This window comes from Calonectris borealis, chromosome 18, assembly GCF_964195595.1.
Source record: "Calonectris borealis chromosome 18, bCalBor7.hap1.2, whole genome shotgun sequence".
NCBI lineage: Eukaryota > Metazoa > Chordata > Aves > Procellariiformes > Procellariidae > Calonectris > Calonectris borealis.
The window spans coordinates 9,005,525-9,031,368 of NC_134329.1; the positions used below are offsets into that span (position 1 = coordinate 9,005,525).

Sequence of the window (25,844 nt, forward strand, 5' to 3'; positions counted from 1 at the left end):
ATTGTGACTCAGCTACAGCATGGAGAGGGCTTGTCACAAAGAAGTGGTCTGTAAACAACAATTAAAAAATAACCATCGATTAGGAAAGCATTTGGCTTGAAAAGTGCCTGGTGAGCCCTCTCCAAAGAATATCTGTCTGCTGGGAGTGGCAGATGTGCAGGCATTTTAGGGTCAGTCTTGAAGGTTTCAGCCTCACAGACCCATGCCCCTGTGAGAAGCAGAGACTTCATTTAGCAGATTACCTGTGTTATTACTACTTGCCACTAAGTGACAACAGTACCTTCCCTCTACAGAAATATCTGAGGAATGGTCCCCAACAAAATCAAAGAGTAGCTAACAGCCTTTATATGCAAGTTATCTAAGCCGTAATCACAGTAAACCGTCTTATATCGTATTACAACAGGAAATCCAGTCATCCCTTTAGAAGTCCCTCTCTTCTGCTGATGACATTCCATGTTCTGCACAGCCCCATCAATAGCTTTCCAGGACAGATGGTGACACAGATCCCTTCTAGCTAAAGTAATAGCATTAAATTACTCATAACAGGGAACCCAGAGAAGCAGATGCACCATGATTAGCAAGAATGCCAGTTACTTAAAGGCTTCTATTAAAATAAATCTCTTGGCGCAGCAGCATAGCATGGGACACAGCACATGACCTCAGCATAACAATCATAGATGAATAATTCCCACGAATGTCATCTAAACATTGGGCTAGCCTAACCCCATTTATCATCTGCCCTTCACAACAGGAGACAAACGGCTGTAAACAAAGCCTTCCACTAGCAAAGTCAGGTTGATCAGTTCTCAGATCTTCCATCCCCTCTCCCAGTCAGAAACGTGCCTCACTACCAGCTAACAACGTGGAGCACATCTCGCAAAGCCTTAGTCCAGCAAACTTGACCTGGCACAGCTGAGTGGGACCAGGTAACTAAACGCGACTTGTATGCTTTTCTAGTGGGGTACAGCTCAGTAAAGGAATGATGGTTGATGGCAATAGAAACCCTACAACTTGAGGAGTCTCGCTACAGCTGAGGAACAGCATTCACAGAACAAGAACACATAATGCTGGTTAAAACAGCTAAGGTACGCCTTACCCTATCAGCTGGAGAAATACAGAATTCAGGCTGTGGAAATTAGACTTGCCTCATAGTGTTTTGCTTTTGGTGAATTAGAAGAAAAACCAACCCCACCAACCAACGCAGTATTGCTCAGAACACCACCGAGAAGAATATTATCCTAAACCAACAGAGTCCTTCTCCTTACGTTTCAGCTCCGGAGTAAAGCACAGGCTGCACACGGGCTCAGGTGCAGACACAGAGAATCTCTGCAAAGCCTACAGCAGCACTGCAAACAGCTCAATGCTTTAGTTTCTCCCAAAGTTGTTTTTTTTTATTGTAACCTACTACTTTGAGCACCGCAATGGTACTGCAGAGAACAGTAAAGACAGGGTAGGTTGCATCGGCATAATAGGCGATCCAGGTATTGTTCTAGCTTTTAAAAATAGATTTTTACCTTGTTTACCACTGATTATTGTTTACAGTACAACCCTCAATCTAAATAAGTTAGATAGCGATTACAAAAGATTGACATGCTTTAGCTTCACGATGAAGTTTCTTGGTGTATTATGGCAATGTATTTACACAGTAACAGTGGCCTACTTCGATGACCCGTGAGAGTTTTGATTTGAGATTATTCGAATTACGAAGACTGACAGCACTATGCTTGGTAGACCTATTGTCCATGAATAATGAAGACACAAATCATTGTCTGGAAACAATAACCAGAAGATTTTTGTTTTTTTTTTTCTTCCAGCTCCCACTTGGCAACAGGGTATTTTGATAGTCCAGAGAAATTCTTCTGGGAGAATCCATTAAAATAACACTGAAGTCTTGGGATTTTTTTATCCCATTTAGACACAGATATGGATACAAGAAGTTATAGCTGGTTGATGGTTTCAGTTAACAACAGCAAACAAAGGCATCTATGGAACCACTGAACAAGAACATGACAGCAAATATCCCCAGAGGATCCTGCTGACATACTTGCTCATACTGTTGTGGCAAGGGAGGCTGAGAAAACATTCTCTATGGCCAATTACTAATTTTTTATTGTTTTGGATGCTAAGGCTACCACAAATGCCAATTAAGTCCCCAGAAACAGACCTGTCCTTTGGGAACCAGAGAAAGTCTAAATTGCCTCACGCAATCCACCAGACAACAAAAATGCCTGAAGCTGCTTAGGGTGGATGACTCCTGCCACCACTGGATAGCTTTCAAGACCTGGTTTCACTCCTAAGACCTATGTTTTAATTTTTTTTTCTGTTAAGTTTTAGAAAGGAAGTACAAAGGCACCTAAGATGTAAAGGGTTGAGTAACAAAATTTAGGCTGGGAGAGGAATAAACTACTTGTTTTCAATCTTTTCCATACGTTAAGGGAAAAATATTCCCAACTATCTCCGGTTGGACATTATTTAGGCTGACAGAAATTTCACTCTTCTAATTGATTTTCCAAAGCGGTGCCTTCTTCCCATCACCAACTGCCTTCCTCGATCTGCTGCAGGCAGCTGCCCACCAGCCACCCTCATCTCCTACCGCAGGCACTGTGCAAGAGCGGAAGCTGCGTGTACTAAGAAGGTACCAGTTGGACTATGACTGGTGCGTTGCACCAGCCTTTTACAGAAATGCTGGGAGAGGTTCTAAGCAATGCAGCCCGTTAGCCTCAGCCATGTATCTGGGCTTATTGTGGCAATACCAGCATTCAAACACCACAAATAAAACAGCATGACAACAGATGCACAGTTTCAGCCATAGCTGCTGCAAGCCAGAATTAAACAGCACCTAAAACCAGAAAGCCAATGAGAGAGATACTGGAAAATACCAAAAGGTCCTGAAACTAAAGCATGGTTTATTCTTAACACATTTTCCCAGCACAGGATTTCTGTCCACGGATAACCCGTACAGTGACGATGTGCATGCACATGGGTGTATCCATTCTATCTTCAGCTGTCTCTCGCTGCGGTATGACTCAGCTCTGCGTTCTGTTAACCACTCCTTTTCGAGCATTTGAACTGACATCTAATTCATTACGAGCAATCTGCTTTCACCACCGGCAACCTTCTGCCTGCTGATACAGATATCCATGGATATCACAGACTAGGCACCACTCACGGTCAGTATTTACTGCAGGTCATCAAAAATCAGGTCTTTGACTATGAAAACAAAATGTTTGTTTACCCTAAAAGTACAATAGATTCATACTTCCCAAGCTGGTTTTTGTTGTTTTTTTTTCTTTTTAAAATGTGTGTGTCAAAGACCTGAAACACATAATTAAAATCATATCACCATAATCAGGGTGATACCTGAGCAAAAGGCTTTTTTCAGTGTGAAAGAAGTGAGCAGAGGAGATGGTACTATTTCACTCTTACAGAAGCCAAGAAGGAGAACTTCTGATCAGATCAAAACCAACATAATTTTATCAGTGCATAAAATGTTCTAAGAGCAAACAGGAAGTTACATGAATTAAATTAAAAATAAAAATCACCCTTACTATTATTAATGCAGTAGAGTGCTGAAGTAGAACAGCACACACAACTTCTTGCTGTCAAAGGCTTTTGCGCCACAGTCAGAACAGCTGAGTCCTCTCCCATTAAAGATGATGGAATCAACAAGAGAGCACCATTTTGAAGAGGGAGAAAGTCACCTGAAGACACAGAGCTGCTGGCAGGGCTACGTCTAGCGGCCAGATCTTTCAAGCCCCATTTCAGCATCCTAACCATGATGCAGCAGTCTTCTTCATGGGGCTTGAGTAGGGACCTTTACCAAAATACAGCCAAACAGTCCTCAAACAGGGAAGACAGGGAAGCTTCTCTACTCCTGTTTTGCAGGAGTTGAGCAGAGTCTTATTGTATTGGAAAGACAATATTAAAGGTAGGCCGGAGCTAGGAACCCTGTTACCCCAGGGATGGGTTTTAATAGTACTTTTGAGCCTGCGCTTTGTAAGGTACAGATCAGAAACAATCCACGTCAAGTTGGACTGACAGTCCTTCAACCACAAAATTGCTGGAGGATAGTGAAACTTGTGAGTTTTGTTCTTGTTACTCAAAGGCAAGGCTTACTATATCTCATCGTGCGCAGTTAAGTTGGCACTGCTTTAATGGGAAACCAAGTCCAACTGCAATGGGATTTCCCATTCTCTCCAGTAACACTTCTCATGCCCTTTCAGAAGTTGCGAACACCACAGGACCACGTTTTTGTTTATACCATGTGCATCACGTTACGAATGCAGGCAACTTGAAGCTGCAACATCTGTTTCCATGGCAATGGGACTGCATCAGCAATCCACTGGGTTTAGTTTAGGCCATCTTCAGCACTGCATGCAAATCATTACTGGTAACAGCAAACCAAGTGATGTCACCAGTAACCATGGTGCCCACAGCTGAGGGTTCCGCATGCCCTTTGCGCTCTAACATGCATCCTTCACGCATGACAATTATTTTAATCCAATTAGCGCTGTTAAAAAAAAATACATGAAGGGCCAGTGTCAATAGTTATTTAGCAAAGGAAGGTTAGTTTGAGTCAACAAGATAACAATCAGAACATGAGGCTTTACAATAGCACTTTGACTCCTAGCCTCATTGTACTGTATACACAGAAATGACCTGAAACCCTGGGGAGAGCGGAAAGAAATCTGTTCCTCATCAATGGCTTTATTAATAAAGGCAAAAGAGCAGCTGTTTTAAACATCCTCCTTCTAGGTTTGATCAATGGCTGGGCAATACAGTGCTTCCCTCCACCTAGGCAATACCCCTTCCCCCAAACACCGGTGCTTCTCCAGCTGAACATAAAACCTGGTCTTAAGTGTTCCAGTCGAAAACAAACAAAAGGAGTCCCAAAATAAGAGAGAGAGAGCTGTAAAGTGTGTGTGTGTGGAGGGAAATCAGAAGACTCCCCATCCTGGCAGAAACGTAGTCAACCATGCCATGAAAAGACTGCCACTTCCCAGGCTGCTGTATCAGATGGCCAACGAGGAGAGCTCTGTCAATACGGAGACATTTCAACATGTCACAGAGACCTAAGACTTTGCTGACCATGAGCACAGCCTCCTCCGGATCCACTCACTTTACAGATCAACAAACCACCTTCACATCCCTGCCCAACACTGGGTTTGGAAGCGATGCATCCTCCTGGCAGATCAGAAGTCCCAGCAGCGACTCGGCCTCGGCAGGAATGGGGCTGTCCCACATGCTCTGGAGCTGGGTGTTACGCTCAGAGCTGTCAGGACAGCCAAGTACCTTGTGCGCTCCCCCCTCGCGACAGGCTGGTTTCACTGGGCATATCCAACCACATTAGCTTATAGGCAGAAGATTTTGATAGCAACCACAAAGTAGTTAGCATCTATCTTCCCAATCCAGCACTGATTAGCTGCAATTTCCAGGAGGGCTCCCCTTTGGGTCCTTCCCAGCTTTGCAGGGAGTTGGCATCTGATCACCTCCCTGCCTGCAGCAGGGATATTATGGGGCTCTTCCCTCAGGTCTACAAAACAAGAATTGGGACCATCACACAGGAATTGCTGGCCTTTTGTCCTGTGCTTCCATCACTGTGTAGTGCCGCCTCTAAGGAGATATTAAGCATACAAGGAGAAAGAAGAGGATGTCACCCATGAAGGGTCTTCTTGTCAGAGAGAAGCACACGTAGAGCTGCTTTCTGACGTGAGGTACGTCCAGGAGATCCCGGGTCTGTTCCTGCCACCCCTTCACTCTCCCAAGAGCTGTTTGAGGTTACAGCCCTTTGCAGCTGCAAGAACCTCCTCCCTCTGGGTTTCCAGCCCAAAATCCTGCAAGGCTCCCAGCCAGCAGAAGCAGAGCAAAGCTGAGCATGCAGAAGGCCCTGAAGAAGGGACCATTCTCGCCCAAGCAAGTGCAGGTTACCTGCACCGCATCTGCAGCACCATCATTCTTGGCTGCTTTTCTTGTAAGCTAAAACGCGCTCCTAAAAAAAGCCCTAAAAGTTAAAGGCAGGACAGGTTGCCAGCAGCAGACTCTCGCAAGACAGAGCAGAAATACGTGCAGCATCAATTTGTACAAACGTTGTATGCACTGCATTATTTAGAATCAGGTCTAGATATTAATGAAGCTGTTTGTACAAAACCAGGATATTTTGGGGACAATCAATTGTGCAGGACTATAAATAATTTACAGCATTAAGAGAACCGTTCTCATGGCCACTCATTAATCACTCTGCCTTACAAAGACGCCCAGTCACATTCCTATGGAGCCAGGGCTGGATGTGCCAGAAGCACATGAATTAGGAATCACTTTATTATGGAGATACCTCAAACTTGTTTACCCCACATGCTCCATCTTTCAAAATGTCTGCTACAATTCCAGCTCAGTATTTCGTCCTACCTTGAGTATTTCCTTCCCTGTCTTTAAACAGATTTTTCACTGTATTAACTATTCCACAGACACTGTCTGTGAGAATTACTGCCCCTAGTTTAAACGGAGGTAAAGCAAGTTGCCCATTATTATATTGTGAGTCAGAGACAAAATTTCAACTCAGAGTGTTTTGGATCAATTCTGATCCTCTGACTACATCCCTTAGATTTTAGGAACCCAATGCAACTATTCACTAACAATAGGCTGTATGCTAAAATACTGGAGGACTGGCTTAAAGAAATCCACACAGTTTTCCTAATACTTAATTCATTACTTGCCTTCAGGTATTTGAAAAAGTGAGAACCTAATCTGGGTCAACAGTCAAGATACTGTCCAGAGGTAGACAGGTCAGAAATTTTCTTTCATAAGAATAGAATAAAGAAGGAAAAAGGATTTTTGATAGCCACAAGCTCAGTGGGATTGTCAGTGCTGCATCCTGTATTAAAACCAGTACAAATCTGAAGTTTAAAATATTTTTTGTATTATAACCTTATCTCAGCTTCACTCAGTTTTGTTAGAGAGCACGTGAACTGTCAAGGCAACATAGTTCGCTACTCTAAAACCAATCTTTTTTTCACCAGATATGGAATAACAGCCAATTTAAGAACTGTTCCAGGATAAAGGAAAAAAAAGGAAATGCAAAAAAGATGTTTGCTATTTCTGTATGTTTTCCCAAAATGCTAACCCGTACGGGTGTCGCTGTCACCTGTGCAAATCAGACCGCAGGTCTGGTAGCAGTGAACGTACCTGTACCGCCCTTGTTCTCAAAGCTAAGCGACTGCAAGCATCTTACTCTCCTCTTTCAAAAGGATGCAAGGCCCCATGATCACAAAGAAAAGGTTATGAAAACCAGAGGAAGAAGAGGGAACATAGAAGTCTCAGGTTTTGAATGCTGCAGCATAGAAATTGGTGGAAAAGCTTCAAACCAGGCTTTGGCTTTTAGACTTGTGAACCTTCCAGGGTCTCTGGAGCTGTCAGCAGTGTCACCTGCTTTTAAAATTAAAGCATAGATGTCTATCTGTCCAGATGGCCAAGGCATCTGCAAACGAAACAAAAATAATCAGCAATCCTGTTCTTCAGTGTCCAGAGATGAAGGGTTAGTTTGTTTTCTCCCACTCAATCAATCTCCCACCATCTGCTGAGCCTGCTGGCAATTGCTAAGTGTAGCTAACAGTTTAAGGGACATGACTTTTGCACCCAGGTATCAGGATATGGCCTAAAGAATCACCACCACCAAGCACATTTTTTCAGTCTATTCTCGAAGGTGCTATCTGAGCGCTACGCGCAAACGAAGGAGAAAACAGGACAGTGCAGGGGTCTGGAGACTGAGATGACGGACAAAAGCATGATCCTTCGGAAAGGAGGGAAGCGACTCAGGGTACTCCATCGGCAGTCACGACAGGTGAGTACAGCACGCCGCAGATGCTTGGAAACACGCTCTGATTTTTCAGGGAAGGCAATAAATGCAAAGCCCTGAGGGACTGTAGAAGAGAGGCTCATGTTAAAAGATGAGAAGAGCCCTCGATGCCCAGGATCCTGCCCGAGTTCAGCGGACAGTGCTGAGCAGACGGGTTACCTTTAACAGACTGCCTCCAAGGCCGGAGTCCTTCCCCAGCCGCGGACCCTCAAAGTGCTGAATGACAAAGTATTAACGTTACTAGCTTATAAGGATGACGCAGCATCTTAAAATAAGTCTTATCCTCAAAAGGCAATCACTAGGTCCAGAAGAGTATTTGTAACGTACGCTATCTTTGGAGGAAGGTCACAAGTATTCAGAAAAAACTGCGTGGAGAAAACAAGGACCGCAGTTATTCACAGCACAGAAAGTAAACTATGCACACTGATATAAATATAAGATTTAATAACAAGAGGAATTATCTCGTCTTATGTAAGGTTCAGAAGGGCAACAGTCTCTCAGAATCTCATGGCATATGGAACCACAGTAATGAACGGTATTAAGACGATAAATGGACTGACCTTTGGCTAATAATATACTGATCTTTCTGACCGACGCATTCAGATCTTGGAATACAAGCTTTTATGAGACACACGTAACATTAAAGTGTGCGTTGTTTCTGGGGTGAGGGGGAGGCGTGCAGGAAGGTAGGTTCCCTAAACACACAAGAAAAGGAAGCAAGTGTTACAGGAAAGGATAGCTGTTACGACACAAACTTAGGACACTTAGAACAGGAAGAATTAAGAGATCCTTTTATAAGCTCTACCTAATGTATAAAACAGAACGGTCCTATCCTTTGTGTCCAAGAGGCTTCACAGTCCTCGCAGAGCCAGAAATGTTGCATGTGCCTGTGATGTGATGTGCAGAGTCAGAGAAGACATCCAGGACAGAGTCCTCGGTTCAGCATTTCTGCAGGAAGAAAGAAATCCCTACAGACGCTCTCAGTTGTCCCCTCCATAAATGGTTTGTGCTTCATGAAACTCATTTCAGTGTGTCTCTAGTTGCTTTCTGCTTATGTTACGATAGGAGACTGCAGTTTCCCCGGATCAAACTGCAGCTCTCTGAGTCCTATGGGCGACTCTCAAGGTCAAGTTTATCCAGAGATCTCTCATCCTCAGAACCAGGACAGACTTTTAAATGTGTGTACAGATTTTAGGAAAAAGTTACGCTATAAAACTATTGTCTAGAAAAGAGGTACAAAGAATGATTTCACTGTTTAGAAATATTTTGCCTGTTTTATGCACCAGAATAAAAACAGATCACAGTGGAAAGGAAGATCACTGGTTCCGAGCTCAGATATAAGAATCAGTACGTTTTAACTTGGATAGCAAAAGAGACAAAAACTCAGCAATGATGTAAAAAACGCCTTGTGCATATGGAAGAGCTAACACCTAACTGCTCTGCGGCTAATGCAGCAAGGGCTCCCAACCTGAACACGTTGGCAACACTGCATCAGAGGTTTCCCATGAAAATATGGACATTGATAGCCTAAAATTTTATTGAGGAAAACAATTCCGTTCAGATCTGCTAGGCTTCAAGTCAAGGGTACATTAAGCCCTTCGATGTAATGTAAAATTAACTTATTTATGGAAGAATTTAAGTGCTATTTAAAGTACTAAAACCACTGTCTCTGTAGATAATATTTCAGAAGCTAGCAGAAAGCAGCACTTAAGAGACTTGTTGCTCCCCTACCCCCACCCTCAAATTAGAAAAAAAAAAAAAAAATTAAAAAGCAAAGCAGCAGGCCACTCACCTCAGTTTTCACAGTTTTATACACCAGCCTGGAGAAATTTAAGTATAAGAGGAATTACAGAGCAACACGGGCACGCACACAATGATTTATTGCATGTCTCGCCTGCCTAGCGGTGCAGAGAACCAACAGAGATGCTGGATTATATACTGCACAGTTTTAATTCTCCCATCCAGTGAACACAGTAAATATGAGTACAGCCTGTCCCAGTTTAATGGAAGGATCCTTTGCTACTTGGGCGTAATGCTGCTCACATCAAATCCGGTGGAAATTTTTGTTAAAACTTCTAAGAAGAAGGAGGGACTCTCCTCTCGTGAAAGGAGGTGAAAGGACCTTCCACTGCAAAGCAAAAACCTCCATGAAAACATCTTTGAAAAGTGCTCGCAGTACTACAGCATGAGTCTGGACATCCCTGCCCACGTGGCTTTGAGGCACTACGTCCACAGAAAGGGTTCCCAGAGCAACTGCATGGGCCAGTTGCTTCATCCCTCAGGTCAGAAGGTCCTTTTGGGAAACTTTCATTTGGAGGATACTGGAATCTAGGAAAATTATCTGATTGCTCTTAAAAGAGCAACTTTATACCAACTGGTTTGGAGTTTAATGGGGATCTTCACTCACGAGCTCGGAGTTAAACGAGTGATCAACTTCAAGTACATGCTTAAGGCTCTCTAAATCCCTTGAGGAATAATTGTGACATCTCCTTTTTTACACTGTTAGAAAACTGCTTGTTATGGGACCAGGCCGACTAGTGTCTCCAGCAATAACGACACCGTACTGTACACAACAATGTCTTTGAAATGAACCTTCCGCTTTTAAGAATCGCTCCTCTCCCCGGGAACTACTTTAAATCATTCTGTTCTACATTTCAGCCAAAGATTTCTAAGAAATGCCTCTACACTGCTGTTTTATACAGATATTTCAGCTTGTTCCCCTAAGGGGGTTCAAAATACAGAACTTGCTTCTCCTGTGGCCTCCTTACGTGTTTCAGAGGAAAAAAAAAAAGACAGACATGAAGCACTTTCTCATTCTCTGAAAAGAACAGAAGTCATGCTCCCCACTGCTCTCACCCCAGCGCGTGTCTCAAAGACAAAACCTCCACTTTTAAATCAAACTGAAGAAAAAGGACATTTGATATCATGGTCTAGGAAAAGCTCCCATTGAAGTCAGCAGGAATCTTTCCACCAATTTCAGGCAGAGTTGAAGCAGATTGCTACCAAACACTAAGAAACAGAATATAAACTCACATTCTACCCTAAGTGGGTTTTCTGGTTTTGTTATTTCTTTTTTTCAAATTTGAGCTGAGACTAGTATTTTCAATAGAAAGCACAGCTAACTTTTCCTCTTGTACTACTTGTACACGTAATGCAGTAAAGTCACTTGCTTGTCATGCACTTCTCCAGCTCACCTGGATCCTGGGCTACATTCCGTATTTCCAGCTCACTCCCCTGCTCCGGGTAAGTGGAGGGAGATCAGAGACTTGACACCAGCTATTGCACCTGGTCTAAGAGCAAACCTTACTCTGCTGCGTATCAATGCGCTAGAAAATTCGAGCAGGTCTGAAGCAGGGCTGGATGGCAACTCGAAGGTGTAGTTTCTCGAGTACTTTCCTGGGCCAGTGAACTTCCCCTTGCATGAAACCCTCATGGTTTATCTAGTTCTTTGACATTAAGATACGGCCAAAATCACTGTCAAGTGAACAAAATGGAATCCAACGTTCTGCATTAATAAAATAAAAATAAATATTTTAACTTCTGAAAGCAAACAGCAAATTTAGCTCCCTGACCAAGTCCTCCACAGCTCGCAGGAGGCCCCCACAGACACTCCCCCGTTAACGATTCATCCGCCGTTAAATGAGGTGGGCTCCTCCTTCTTAATCAGATCATTCTCCTGTACGCTCTGCTGCTCACTGACAAGTTCTGTATAGCTAATACAGTGCTTCCATCACCATCTCTTTATTCAAAACAGCTGAGCCAAATTTGGAAGAAAAAGTTGTAACAAAATAATTACACCAATATTCAAAGCAGCTACAGCATCAGGAAAAGATACACAAAAATGAAGCCACTTAAGAAAAGTGTTTATTTGTTTATGCTAACATTTAGGTTAAACACACAAAGAAGATACATTTGTGTCAGAAAAAGGAATTTGACTGTTATTACTGGAAAACACACACGGTACACTGTTTTAACAAGTCAAGTCCAAGTGCATGAGTCCTTAAAGGAACACAGTTGGATGGTTGGGGGAGAAATGGGGGAGTTGTGCTTTTGCTTTGGTTCTTGGGGGTTGGTTTTTTTCCTTAATTCATTTTAGGTTTCAAGCCAAAGTAGATTTTTCTAGCATTGCTTCATCCTGCCACAGAAAGTTGAGTTCTACTGCAAACTCAATATTAGATGTGTGTTTTGCTGGATGAGCAAAATTAAATTTTATTTAAAGCGTGGGACAATGAAATAACACTTTGGATTCATTTCCTTTTAAAAACGCTCCTGGTTGGATTTCAAACACTGTGAGAATATGGGCACAGAGGATTTGAGTTACAAAAAACCAACATTTTAATTAACTGCTTTACTGAAGACAGGGAATTCAACAAAAATTCCCATCAGTATTCAGAAGCCTATTAAAAATAATCTAAGTTTTATGCCTAAACTGATTATATCTGTTTCATAGTGGTATATAAGCAAAGAAATATTACATCTAGATTTTTTCCTCCCCGAAATTCAAAGTTATGCCTTGGTTTACCCTCTCAAATTTATACTAGACTGTTTCTTCCCAACAAAAGAGCACAAGCCTTTGGTTTGCAGCTGGAACTGGCATGATCAGTAACCACAGCCCAACTGGGAAGCAGTGGCTGCTTAAGCCCTGCAGCTTGATCACTTCCCCGGGAGGTACCCACACACTCAGGCTCAGTGCTGCTTTCCGCAGGAGTAGCCTACCCATGAGCCGTTGTTTCCCCAGGTAGGTCAAACAGAGGTTCTCTAATTTAAGGACAAGAGGAGGCAAGTCATAAACTGAAGTTTGTATTACTTTTCCCCCCGTGCTCCTCTATAAGCACGCGGCAAACTTCAAATTTAAAACATCTAATTCTTTAGCAATATTCCACTCTTCCACACAGAGCCCTGCGTTAGCCTGCACCCATCCGCACGGGCTGAAACGTTACTGACCTGTATCATGTACAGCTGCGCAATTCGATATTCTTCCACACTCATCGGAAGAGGAATACGATATTCCTTTATGAGCATTTTGAATACAAAAATCTTTTGTCCACTCAGAAACACAATCCAGAAACTTTTAGTAAAGGCTCCTTAAATAATGGCAAGCAAACGCATTGAGGATCCCTGAAACAGAGTGAGAGAGAGAGAAAGAAAAAAAAAAAAGAGAAGCAGTTATTTTCCATTCTTATTCGAGAACGTCCTAGTAAAAAAAAAAAACAACAACACGCAAACATTAATTTTTATAATAGCAATAAGCTTAATAGCAGAAAAAAGAATCCCTGGAGTGCTACCAGACCCTTGGTATCAAACCGAACAGAATCTTTTAGAAGAATTTTGATTTGCTTCATGGGATACCATCAAAGCTATTACCTCCTGACCTTTGCCACCATATCAATCAGATTTTCACATGCAATAGCATCTCCATGGAAGAGATGTGACAAAAGCTCAGAATGAATAGGCAGACTTTCTGTTGCTAGACAATAAAGTATCCCTCCAATGTCAGCAAGACACCAGAGATGCACCCACTCAAAGGTATCAGGTTTTATCCTCTTACATTCATTCAGCAGCAAAAAAAAAAAAGCAATTATTACATTTCCTCGGCCCTCGGTAACACCCTGATGAAGAAAGTAATTTGGATTCTAACAATGAAGACAACAGAAATGTACTTTTCTTCCCTGCTTTATTCTGAATTACTGTCTTGCTAGGACTCCTTCTCTTTCACCTCCAAAGTAGCCTACAGGTAAAATCCTCCTGCCACCAATGTCGATGCCAGACTCATTTTTACACTCCCGCTGCATAAGAATACAGCCAAAGATCAAACTGTAACATAAAAAAAAAAATCCCATTATACCCCAGTTTGAGGTAATTTAATAAAATTATTTCTTAAGAATACAGCATTTACTACATCAAGGGTTAATGCAGTAACTTTTCAAATATTCTTAAGATTCCCTATGAGCTGCAGGTAAAGGCAACAAATTCACGTGAGGCGGGGGTGCAGATGCCTGGTGAGGCAGAGAGGGCACAAGAAGGGAAGCTGTCTGCTGTCAGGCCAGATCAGGCTCGGCAGGATGCGATGACCGCTCTCCCAGCGTGCAAAGCACTCGCCTCGCTCCTTCGCATCACCAAAATCCACCTTTCTGCTATGCCTGCTTTTTGGAAGTCTTCAGATACAGCCGCTGGAGTGAAAACTGCCCCAAACTCTATGGCTGGGGAAAAGAAGCCCAGAATAAAAACAACCAACTTATCTAGTGGGTTAAACCGTGCTCTGGGAACCAGGAAACCACACCACTACCAACAGGTCTCAGCGCTACTTGGTGTTTGCACAGCACTTCACCGACCTTTTACGAGGTTTAGAGAGGTTAAAGCACATGCCCACGGTCACAGAGCAACCAGGGACAAAATCCAGTATTTATAACCCAGGTCTACAGACTTCTAATCTGCGTAGGACTCAAAGGGCACTGCAACATCTCCCGTCTCGCAGCAGACCTGACCCACTGCTGACTACACGCTGGGCGCTGCTCACCGCACCCCAGCCCAAGGGTCTGCCCGACCCAGGCACACAGCCCCCGCACCGCCGTGCTCTTAGTTTGCTTTCGTTTGATTGCTGCATTTCTAATTTGGCAATAAAGCCCCTCCATCCCGGACCGAGTCTTCTGGAATAGCTATCCATCTAGTGCTGCATCATCTAAACAATTTACTTTCAAATTCAATTCTCTGTTTCATTTTACTGCTGGCAGAGCAATCTGTGTGTGCGGAGGGAGGGAATAAAAAAGTCTTTGCCATGGCAAACCCTGTAGAGAATAATTCTGGAAAGACTGCGCTTCCGGACACTGCCATGCCCAGGTGCAGAAGTGCATGCATCCACATGCACGTGCAGGATTTCCTCCATCAAACTAATCCTCCAGAACAGGTGGAGATAATCTCATTAAGTGGTTTTTAATTAGTGGCATGGCAAAGAACAACAGTAACCACCAGAGGATGGACCTCAAGCACTGGCCCCAGATCTGCATTGGTACAACGCTAGGATCCCAATTCTTGGAGCTAATGGCAGTGGGAGACCTAGCTACATGTCTTGAGCAGTTCATTATGCTTTAGAGATCTTTGAAAATTAGATTTAAAAGCTTCCCCCCCGCCCCGTTCCCCAAATGCTCTGAAAGCGATTGTGCTCCCACCATAGGGACATCAGTCACACCTGCCTTTGCTGCTTGCTAAAAACAGGATATTTCTATCGATTGGAAGAGATGAATAAAACAAAAAATAGAACCTTAAAAGCAATAAAATGGCAGGAAACCAGTACCAAGATGGAAAAAATGTGTTTTTAATGAAGTGCCAGGCAGGTAATAATTCAGACAGCCAGGACATAAGAGGGCTTATTTTATTACAGACTAAAACACGCAACCGTTTCAGCTCCAAGCAGGCACAGCGGCAGCCACCAGCAGCAGCCACGAAGCACCCAGCGTGCTCCTGGTCCAGCTTCCTGCTTGGCTTTTACCAGAGCTGAGGTTTTGCTGTAAAGTTCCCCTTCAGGTTTCTACTTCCCCGTGGTCAATGTTTAAAAGCAGTGTTTCGGCTCAGCCTGCAGGTCTCCAGGCAGCAGCAGGTCCTGATGATGTGCCCATTGGAAAGGCAACACTCCCAAAAACTCCCCCGGCAGCCGCCCACTCCAGCCACTGCAACCAGTCCCCGAAAGCTGGGTAGAAAACAACCCTGGAAACACACTGGGCAAAACAAGAACCAAACTGCAACCTCAAACTGAGGGGGCCAGCAGGAAAACGGACCTGGAATCAGCAGCCTGACCCTGAAGAAGACACAAAGAGAGCAAACCCGACTTGTTTGCCCTTTTTTTTGTTTGTTTGCTTGTTGTGTTTGGTTTTTTTTTTAAAGCTAGACTGGTTAAAAAAAAATTTATCAAGATAAGTTTGCAGCCTGGGCTGCCTTTGAGCTGAAAATAACCTGCCCTAACCCTTCTAAGAGCAGTGGAGCCCAGATGGCAAACCATGACAGATAAACATGAGTTCTCACCAGATTCAGACCTTGGGGAACAGCATGCCAGGTGGGATAGAGGTGACAAAATCACGCTCTCAGACAACTCACTGAGGACAGCAACCTCCTTCCAAAATCTTGGGACTAGAGAATCAAAGCTCACCAAGACCACTTACTATTGTCCAAACAAAACACAGAATTTTGACTGCAGACATGATGGCTGCTACGGAGAGAAGAGAAACCCCTTCTGGAAGCAAGGGAGCCACGACACAGCTTTGGAAAACAGCTGTGTCCCTGGCACTTACCCACGTCTGGCCCATTGCTACGAACAGCCAGAGGTGTTTGAACGGAGATGCTCAATGTGCCGGGATTAGCAAGCAGCCAGCGTTTCGAAGCAGGCTGGATTTTGGTTGTCCAGCCACCAAGCACCAAACTGGACTTTCTATGGGTTTGCCAAACCCCCGCGGCCACACAACCAGGACCGGTGGCAACCCAAAGTGGTTTGCAAAACTCAGCTTGCAGCCGGCTTCTCTCAGCAAGAGGAAAACAACGGTGATGCAGGACATTTCCAGACTTGCTGCTGTTTCTGCTATAGCCAAGTGGCACATTTGTACAGGCCGTTATTCAATTTATACACAGAGCTGTAGTAACTATGAAAGCCAGGCGCATAATTTTATACCTCAATTATTTTAAAATCAGGTTCTCAAAGCATCATAATTACGCTCCAGAGTCAATATCCTGCTGCGATGAGTCAGGGCCACCTCTGAGCTATTGCTTCAGGCTGTCTGAAGACACAGTGTGCTGCCTTCACTTCTGATTTTATTGGTTTCCCCCACAAAAATAATAAACTTTTTAAGAAAGTGCCCTTCCTTTAAAGCGGGGGGGACTATCGCGATCTGCAGAGTCTGAACAAATCAAGACAGCCAGCAAAATCTCTCTGTTTAGCCCATGAACTTGGTGTTTGGGGTTGTCACTTTGGGAACATCAGGGCCAGCCTCCCTGTTACTAAACGAGGTAGCAGAGGACTGATGACAACTGACAGCTTGTAATTAAGGAATAAGAGTTATTTAAACTGCACTACTGGAGTCCTGGAGGCCAAACCCCGGCCAGGCTTGACAGGCTGGCCTTGAAGGGTATGGAAACTGAGTATTACAGCAAAAATCCTGGCTCCTCGACATGTTGGTTGGGTCCAGTGCAGGAAAACCCCTCACGCCAGTGGGTTCAGGCTACAAAAGGGCTGTTACTGCCCTGTTCCCAGCTGTGCTGTTACAGCTCTCCTAGCTGTCACCTCAACAACTGATTTTTGACCATGTGAGCTTTTGAACTCACGTTTTTCATGTCCAGGCTGCTGAGCACAGGCTTTTTAGGGCTGGAGCGACCTACACCACGGCAGCAACAACCCACCCCGTGGCATGGCTGCTATTTCCTATTTTCAACAGGGAAGAAAAAGCCCTAGATGCAGAGAACAACTATAATGAGCTTTTTCTAGCCTCACGCAGGAGGTTCATTTCACATTATTTTAAAGTTGAAAGACTCACCCTAGGAAGGAAAAACCCATCACGGAGGGTCGCACAGCAGCCAGGGGCAGAGGCAGGTATCAGCCCTGGAATTGCAGTCTCAGGTTCTTTTAACCGCCGCCTGCTCAGGGCTGTGCTGCCTTTTGAAGTTGAGAAAAATCTCCCCTATGAAAGATCACACTCATGAGCTAAAGATCGATATCCTTGACTCAGCTATTGAACAACTTTCCTTGCAATATTTTCACATAATTGAGAAATGAAAGATAACTAACAGAAACAACTGTAAGAAAACCAAGCCAAACATGTAATGGCAAAAGGACAAGCAAAGGCATTTTCTGGAGACCTCACCTACCTCCCTAAAGACTTTCTTTAGGTTCTCTACATCTCCTTATCCACTCAAACAGATACCTCCTTGAAGAAAGTGGTATCAAAGAGACGTTAGCTTTGGCCCCAAGTGTATCAAACACTTGGACTTTGGGAAGCAACACCAGGCTTAGCAGCCTGGATACCTTCCCTCTCCTGCAGAGTTGCCTGAAGGAGAATACAGTGCCCTCCCACGACTGGAAGCGCTGCATACATACTGCGCTTGGATTTATTTATGCCGTTAGGAGAAGCAGCATAAATGTGAAACAGATTCCTAGCGCCTAAGTCAGCATTTTTTAAAGGCAGCCTCAACACTCACACCTTGATTAATGCGGCACTCTCCTTCCTGGCCCAAAAGCAGTCTCGCTCAGCTTTATCTATCCAGAATATCGCTGCTGCAAAGACCATTCCCTTTATCTGTCACTCTGATCCCGTTTGTCCATGGTGTCCCTGCTTCTCAAGAGAAGCTTTCCATCAGCATCTGCAAAACATCATTGTCGAACGCTCCTCAGCCCTTGCTCCTACCCGACCCTTGGCAAGGGCTGCAGCACACGATCCATCACGCGGACCGGCGCGGCCTCGTAATTGTCCTGCCCACATCCCGCTGCCGTCTCATCGGGAAGCACCGCGGGACAGAGAGGAACAACTTCTTTTGTGAATGCATGATGCTTAGTGCAATATTGGCTGGAGCACCAAACATTTAACCTTCACATCAAAAGGTTAAAATACCCCAACGTTTCCATTTAGTAACTTTGTGGTTACCATTATCTGCCATAACACTCAACACTGCACTCAGAACTGTCTCTCACGCACACACGTGCGATAAACTGAAGAGATAGAATGAGCTTTTTAAAATCAGCAGTTTTCAGTTTTCGTAGTGTGGGTTGGACCTGCTGACCGACAGCTAAGCAGATTTAAAAACTCACCAGGCCTGGGGGGGGGGGGGGGGGGGGCGGATCAAAAGTTAAAGCTCCTTAACAGCGCACAGTTGACATGCTCACTGCTTAAAGGCTACTGTGTCAGTAAGTAACGTTCTTTGTAATCGTACATCTAATCTGTCACATTTTTTTCAAATAGAAGTTTTTATGCAGATGCTTACACATCCAAGTTTCAAGCTTACATCACATCCGACAGTGAATCAGCAGCTAATGAACGTTTCCCCACTTTGCAAAGCCACAATACAGTCCTCCCAGCGCTGGAGTAGCGGCAGCGGACGGCCGAGGTTGGCAGCTGAGCTGGGAGCTCCCTGTACCTGTCTCCACCGGGTCTACAGCCTACAATACAGTCAGAGAAAAAGGAAGGGGAGGAAGAGGAAGAGGAAAATGCAAGCATGTGTGGAAATCAGTTTTCCTCGGGTGTAAACCTCAGGGCAATCTCAAAAGATATCTCAAATGCAGATAGCAATGGGCTGGGGATAAAACACTGCTTGAAAAGACAGACACAGCAAGCAAACAAGTCACATTTACAGTACTTGATCTTTTTTCCACTATTAGATACAATTTGACGTCATTTATAGAATTTAAGAGCTCATTGTAAAGCAGACGTTTATTACAACAGAAGGATGGAATCAGTCCAAATGCAATATAGCTACACTGGAGCTATTAAATCTTGTTATAGTTCACTGGGCAGCCAAATACTAGCTTGAAGCGGGGAGTGGGGGGAAGGGGAAAAAAAGAAGTAACACCACACCAAAGAGTGCACACACACCCCCACCACCTTTTCTCCTTAAATATTGCAGGATATTGTACTGTTTCTTCATACTTTCCATTCCTATTACTCCTTTAACATCTGGGGAGAGAAAAACTTTACTCCCTTCCTTCTGCTTTGTAGGTGATGCTGCAGTGCAAAGCCAGCCAGCCCTCTCTATTCACAGTGACTTCAAGGGGACCAGGTGAAGTCCAGCAGCTGAACTTTGGTTGGAAAATTAACGTTTCAAGTCCTGCCATGCCTGGAGGTTATGCAATAATGAACTAATAAAGAAGCCATTAAAAGAACTAATATGCACACTGAAGTCACAGATGAGTTCAGAGGGAGAGACAAATCAGCTGCTAATCCTTTCGCTGATGCTGGGAATAAAGCTGAATATTAAAAAGAACGCATCTGAAATTAAAGGTTAAAAGTTTCCAAATAGTCTGCACGAACAGAGCAGCCACAAAACCCAGCATCCTGTGGCCTCGCTGCAGAGCCAGACTCCTCTGTTCAGCTGAGCTAAAGGAACTGGGCAGCCCCTGCTTTTAACAGGTTGCTCTTAGTCCAAGTCTCTCAGCATTACATGCTGAAAATAGGCAGACATTACACACACGCATATAAATACATAGAGATGTGTAACATATATTTTATATATAGACACATATATATAGACACACATATATATACACACACAGAAACAAAAATAAAAGCAGCATTGACAATGTGATAAGTGCAGTGTGTTGGCTGAAAACAGACTGAAAATTGCTGGCGGACGAGTAAATTACTATAAAGAAAAATCTATGCAATGCTACAGGCATACAGCAATGGACAGCATTTTCCTTTCACTTATGGCACATCCATTAGCTGAAGGCCACTGCCACGCAGAAGTCTGCATGCTCTGTGGGCAGTGGTGGCAGGGAGATGGGATGCCGGCCAAGTTAAAAAAAAAACAGAAACAAAACAAGTGTATCTAATTTCCAAGGTAGCCTCCCTGGGAGACTATTGCATTTACACTTCACATCTCTGGGTGCTACAATCGCTCTTCCTGAGGAAATTCAGGAGGAGAGTGAGCAGAAGTGCGCCTGGTGCAGTCCCCACCAGTTGGTCAAAGCTTCACTTGGATTAAGAAATAAAACGCCAACAACAAACCCAACCATGCTCTTAATGTCCTGTGGAACAATCCTTTTACCTAGCTCAGAGCAAAAATGCTGGCAGCAGCGACGCATGGGAATTTATAGAGAAAGACCGAGAGTGAACCGGAGTCAAGAGGTGACCTCACCTGTCTAACACCATCCCTCTTCTCAATCTCTCCGTTAGTTGCTGCACTGGAAATTACATTAAAACTATCCGATAGCCTCCCTTTTTTCCTTTTTTTATTACAATGACAAGAGTAGAAAGTCATGAGAACTCCCAGTCTTTAATCTTACCTGCCACTAAGCATGAAAATAAGAAATTGAGGGTAAGAAATGTCGAGAACAGCGAGGCTGAGGTGCAAGAGCTCTGCAAACCGCTGGTGACCAGCTCACCCAGAGGGTCCCCAGGCACCCAGCTGAGCACAAACCCAGCCCAGACCTACCATGCTCAGACTTGCTTTGAAGACAAACGGCCTTACAGCTAAAGCTGCCCAGGAAACAGGACTATTTATCTTTTCTTAAAGAAAAAATTAGGAATGAAGAAAAACACTTCAAGCTGCAGAAACAAAGAATCTTGGAGTCTCCAGATTGTTTACAGACTTAAAAGGCTTTTGCTGTCTAGTCTCTGTTATCCTCACTACAGTTCAAGCCCGTCTCTTCTTGTGCTAACCTCAGGAGAGACAGCAAATGGTTCATTAACTATTTTCTTCCACAGTTCCTCTTTTTCATGTTCAAAGACGCATGCGATGCCTCTCTCTCCCATCTTTCTTCTTCACCCCTTCTCCCACCGATCCTCATCTTAAGACCGGTGTGAGCCACAGCCGTCCTGAAGAACGAGGATAACTTCATGTCTTTCCTGTGTTGTTCCTATCCCCCAGCACAATATTTGCCACCGGCATAAGGCAGCTGATGGCCTCTCAGTCCAAAACCCGCTGCAGCCTTATCTCATCTCCCACAGAATGGCAACCACACCAGTCATTCCCCATTTTATAGTTTATTCATGGGCCTTTGCACTCATCTTTTCCAAATTATAGCCTGTTTCAGACTATTTCTCAAGGTTATTTTGAATTTTTATCTCCAAATACCTGCAGATCCACTAAACCTGTTTTTGAGACACAAAAACGCTATTTTGGGATTTGAGTCAACACGGGACAGACTCTGGATTGCTTGCTCAGTAACTCCCTGTCAAACTGAAAGGAGACATCAACAGCTACTCCACTTTTTTAGTAGTTACAGTCTAGATGGAAATAACATTTTATTACCTCACTTATGGAAATATCATCTAGAAAAGGGAATGAACATTCATAGCTGGTTTAAAAACTGGAGGGAAACACTGTATGATTGCAAAGTCAGTGTTATAGCACCGTAATAGTTCACACTGGTTTCATTAGGCTGAGATTTGCCTTGCCTAAAGGCAAAACAGGGATAGAGAAAATAAGTCCTACTCCATCAGAAGAAACTTATAATGACACCTAAAATTCTTGCATGGGAAGCAAGACAAACGCAGCAGTGAAGGTTGATAAATAATGTTGCAATTGAGATTGAAAGTAAGAGGCCATTTTGCACAAGAGCAGTAAACGTTTAATATCTCTGTTGCTTCTTTCATCCATAACACCAACAGATTAACAAGGTTTCTGTGGCTGCGTAATTTCTTTGGAGTTTTGATCTTGAAAATAATTACACTAAATATTTCATAAGTGCCTCTGAAAGTGTTTTTTTTTTAATAAAGAAAAAAGAATCACTAGCTGCTCTCAGATTACAGCAGGATAATGAAGGCGCACAGATAATCAATAACCATTTTCAGTTCGTTATTCAGCACATTTTGGGCTGTTGTTATTTCTTCCTCTCCACCATTCCACATCCCACATACAGAATGATGTAGCATTTTTAAACCATCAGATCTTACTGCTTTTGCAAATCATCCTTAATGCTAACCACAACATGGAACCCACAGCCTCTAATAACGCCTACATAATTTATAGGTTTCCAGGGTGTTTTCGGCTAAGCAGATTGCAAGCTGAGGCAGAGGAGGCCAAATTGAACTACATGCCAGACCGGTGGAGCTTCTTCTTTGGCCTGGGTAACAAATCGCTGGGTAATTTCTGTTGCTTATCCCTCAACTTTTTAAGAGGTCTACAGAAGGGTAAAGTTTTGTTTTAAGAAGTTAAAGTCACTTCAACAGTCCCCAGCTCAAGGGCCATGGGACAGGTAACTCCAGGCTCCTCCGCGGGGAGCTGCCGTGGGGCTGGCGCTGCTGATGGGGCCAGGCCCTTCGCTTTGCCCCAGATCCAGCTGCTGCACTGCGGCCACTGCTGCACCTCCATAAAACTCGGGACCTCTGCAGGTTTTTCCAGCACCTGGGGTAATGTCTTCCGGGAAGAAGAAACACCACTGCATTGCTAGCGGTAGGGACTGAACGGAGTCACAGTGGTTCTGACCCAGGAGAGAAATATTTTCATGTGCTGCTGGAAAAGGAGACACCATTCAGTCACACGAGGATTAAACCAGGAGCCTTCTGGAAGCAGGAGAAAGTCCTCCCCGGAGGAGGCTAATTAACACCTGCCTCTGCCTTCCCACTGGAGAATACACATTTGCAAAACAACTGAGGCTGAAGTGGTTTTAAAGCTCTAAAAGAGAGCAGCTTTTCCTAAGAACTACATAATATTGGTTCATCCATTAAGACCCAAGACTGGCCCAAGCAGCCTAACCCCAACGCTAGAAGAGTTATTTTTCCATTATGCATCCAGGAGGGATATACATCCCGGCACATTTCCCACAGAGTTCATACAATGACAAAGACAATTCCTGGTGGTAAATCTCCCTCTAACAGCGTGGTGACTCATTGCTGGAGCGCTGCTGGCTGCCAACATTTTCCTACGCTACTGCCCAGTCATCTCCAGGGGTGACAAGCCCAGGACCAGTGCCATCATCCTGGAAACTGCTGTGACCGCTGTGCTTGGTGAGATGAGAAGCCCTGAAGCAAGATGAAGGCCTGAAGCTGCATTTTTACTTCTCCGCACCAGATAAAGAGCCCCTTTGCAGCTGGGGGGATGTCTCACATGCTTCTTCCAAAGCAGGATGCAATGGCCAGTTCAGGCAACGAGAGACTCCAGGGATACTGCCAAGTGTTAATACTGCCAAGTGTTAATTTTCCCACCTCCCCTAGGAAAACCCAAAACATCCTCCCACACGCCTCCAAAAACAACCCAAGGGACATACTATGATCACTTAAAATATAGCTGGAGCTGGAAACTGAATCCAGGACTTGGGGAGGAGAAAGGCACATGGATGAATCTATCAGACCACGCTCACTTTCCAAGAGCGTGAGCAGCAGAAAAGCAGCTACGATGCTAAGAAAATCAAAACCTTACGATTACAGAGTGGAGTTAAATTGGAAACTGCATGAGACATCAGCATCTCCACTGTAACCCCCAAACTCCCAAACTTGATTTATTAGTTTAGCTAGAAATTTGGAAAAAACATACTATTTATTGGTGCCTTTTTTTTTCCCCTCTAAATAACCAAGTTTTCATGGCAAAGAAATGGAAGTGGACAGTCTGTTATATAGACACAATGCGGGAGGCAAATTGAATGTGTATTTTGCAGTTAGATACAGGCTGGAGAGACGAAAGACACAAAACGTTGCCATACGGTATTGGAAGGGAAAGTCAAATTACACCTCTACCTTCAATGCAAGCAAACCCTAGAAATGAAATTTAAAAAGCATCCACAACAAATATCTGCAAAGCATTTAAAGTGCTATTTTAAAAAACAAAACAACAAACAAAACCCACACATACATTTGGTTTCACCTTCTTGCTATTTTTTTTTTCTTTTTTAATCACCTCTTCAATTCCTTCTCTGAACATCCCAAGCACCTTCTCAACAGCCCTGATACTTCTCTACCACCACAGCCATCCATCTTCGGATTTCCCACAACACAGAGAAACCTTCACGAACCTCAAGGCAGAGGAGACCTGCAGTAAAGTCAATTATAATAAAACACCCAGGTGCTGAGACAGAATCAGACTGGAGGAGGCTGATTACACTGCAGAGAGTGACATTGTCACTCCCAGGAGGGAAGTCAGCTGCACCTTTGTATATTTAACTTCTGAACAAGCTTTTCTGAACACAGAGTGGAGCGTGTTTCTACATAATACTTATAAACCCTTCGCTAGATTAAACTCAGGGCCAACTGTATTGTCTTGCATTTGTTTGGTTTTCTTGACACGCAAGTCACTTGCCATTTCCATCATTTTGCAGACTTGTCGTGAAACAAGATGTGATATAATAAGGAAAGAAAATGGTACTGTGAAAGGAACACGAGCACCTCCAGCCAGCCTGGACACCCTCAGCCCGAAACCCTCAAGTCCCATCAGGGCAGGCTCCAAAAAAAATAATAATAAATGATGAATTCGCTGCAAGCCAAGGACAGCGAGGAGTGCCTGAGGAGACAAATGCAGGTACTGGCAAGAAGAGAGGAAACAACACTATTTGACTGAGTCACCCAACCTGAGCATGCACACGCGGAGCAGAGCCTGCAAGAGCAGCCGTGCCTGGCTGGTGCCCAGCTGTACTCCTCGCAGCCATCTCACAGTGCTTGATAGATGCATTAAAGCTCTGCCCTGGCCTCCAGAGCCAGGGCAACTATCATTATCCCTCATTTGCAGCGAAATTGAGGTACAGAAAGAAAGGTGATCTGGCCCAACATCCAAGAGGATTAATGACGGAGCAGATTCAGGAGTTTCTGGGTCCAGCTTTTGCCACAAAATAATTTTTTTTAAATAGAGGAGGGAGTAGGGGAGCTCAAGTAAATTAAGTTTCCCTGATAACTATCCCAATTCTGCAAGAATAAAATGCGTAAGAAATTTTTTTTCTTCTTCTTACCACCTGCCTTTGGAGCTACCAGTAATTTCTGCAGAAAATAAAATCATTCCTGGAAATTATCACAGTTAATAAATCTCTCCAAGAATCCAGAGGTTCTCTGCACACATCCCACCCCATCTCCCGTAGCACGTAGACATGCCCTTTTCCTGCAGAAAAGCACCTGAAAGCTTCACGAACTTTTCTGTTTTGTTTAAGTCTGGGTAGATCCAGATTTGCTTGATGCGGTAACTTGAATGAAGACGAGCAGAGCCGCCCAGGCAGCCTGCCACCACGTGCGGCTTCATGACACTCGGAATAAGCACGGCCACAACCAAACGCTCACCCCTCCCTCTTCTACAAGGCCTACAGATCTCCTGCCTGTTTCTACAAATGACAAGGAAAGAAGCTAGTCAGGATCAAAAGATGCTCAAACCTCACTTACAGCAG

General features: G+C 44.0%; 1 protein-coding gene across 9 annotated transcripts in view; it reads right to left on the reverse strand.

Moving 5' to 3' along the window:
* Positions 1–25,844, reverse strand: part of PITPNM2 (phosphatidylinositol transfer protein membrane associated 2) — a 141,365-nt gene that overhangs the window by 58,639 nt on the left and 56,882 nt on the right. For all 9 annotated transcript variants that reach the window (XM_075167774.1, XM_075167765.1, XM_075167768.1 and 6 more), the window contains one exon: positions 12,797–12,970. In XM_075167774.1, coding sequence (XP_075023875.1) covers positions 12,797–12,874 — 78 coding nt within the window. In that variant the 5' untranslated portion in view covers positions 12,875–12,970. The remainder of the gene's footprint in view (positions 1–12,796; positions 12,971–25,844) is intronic.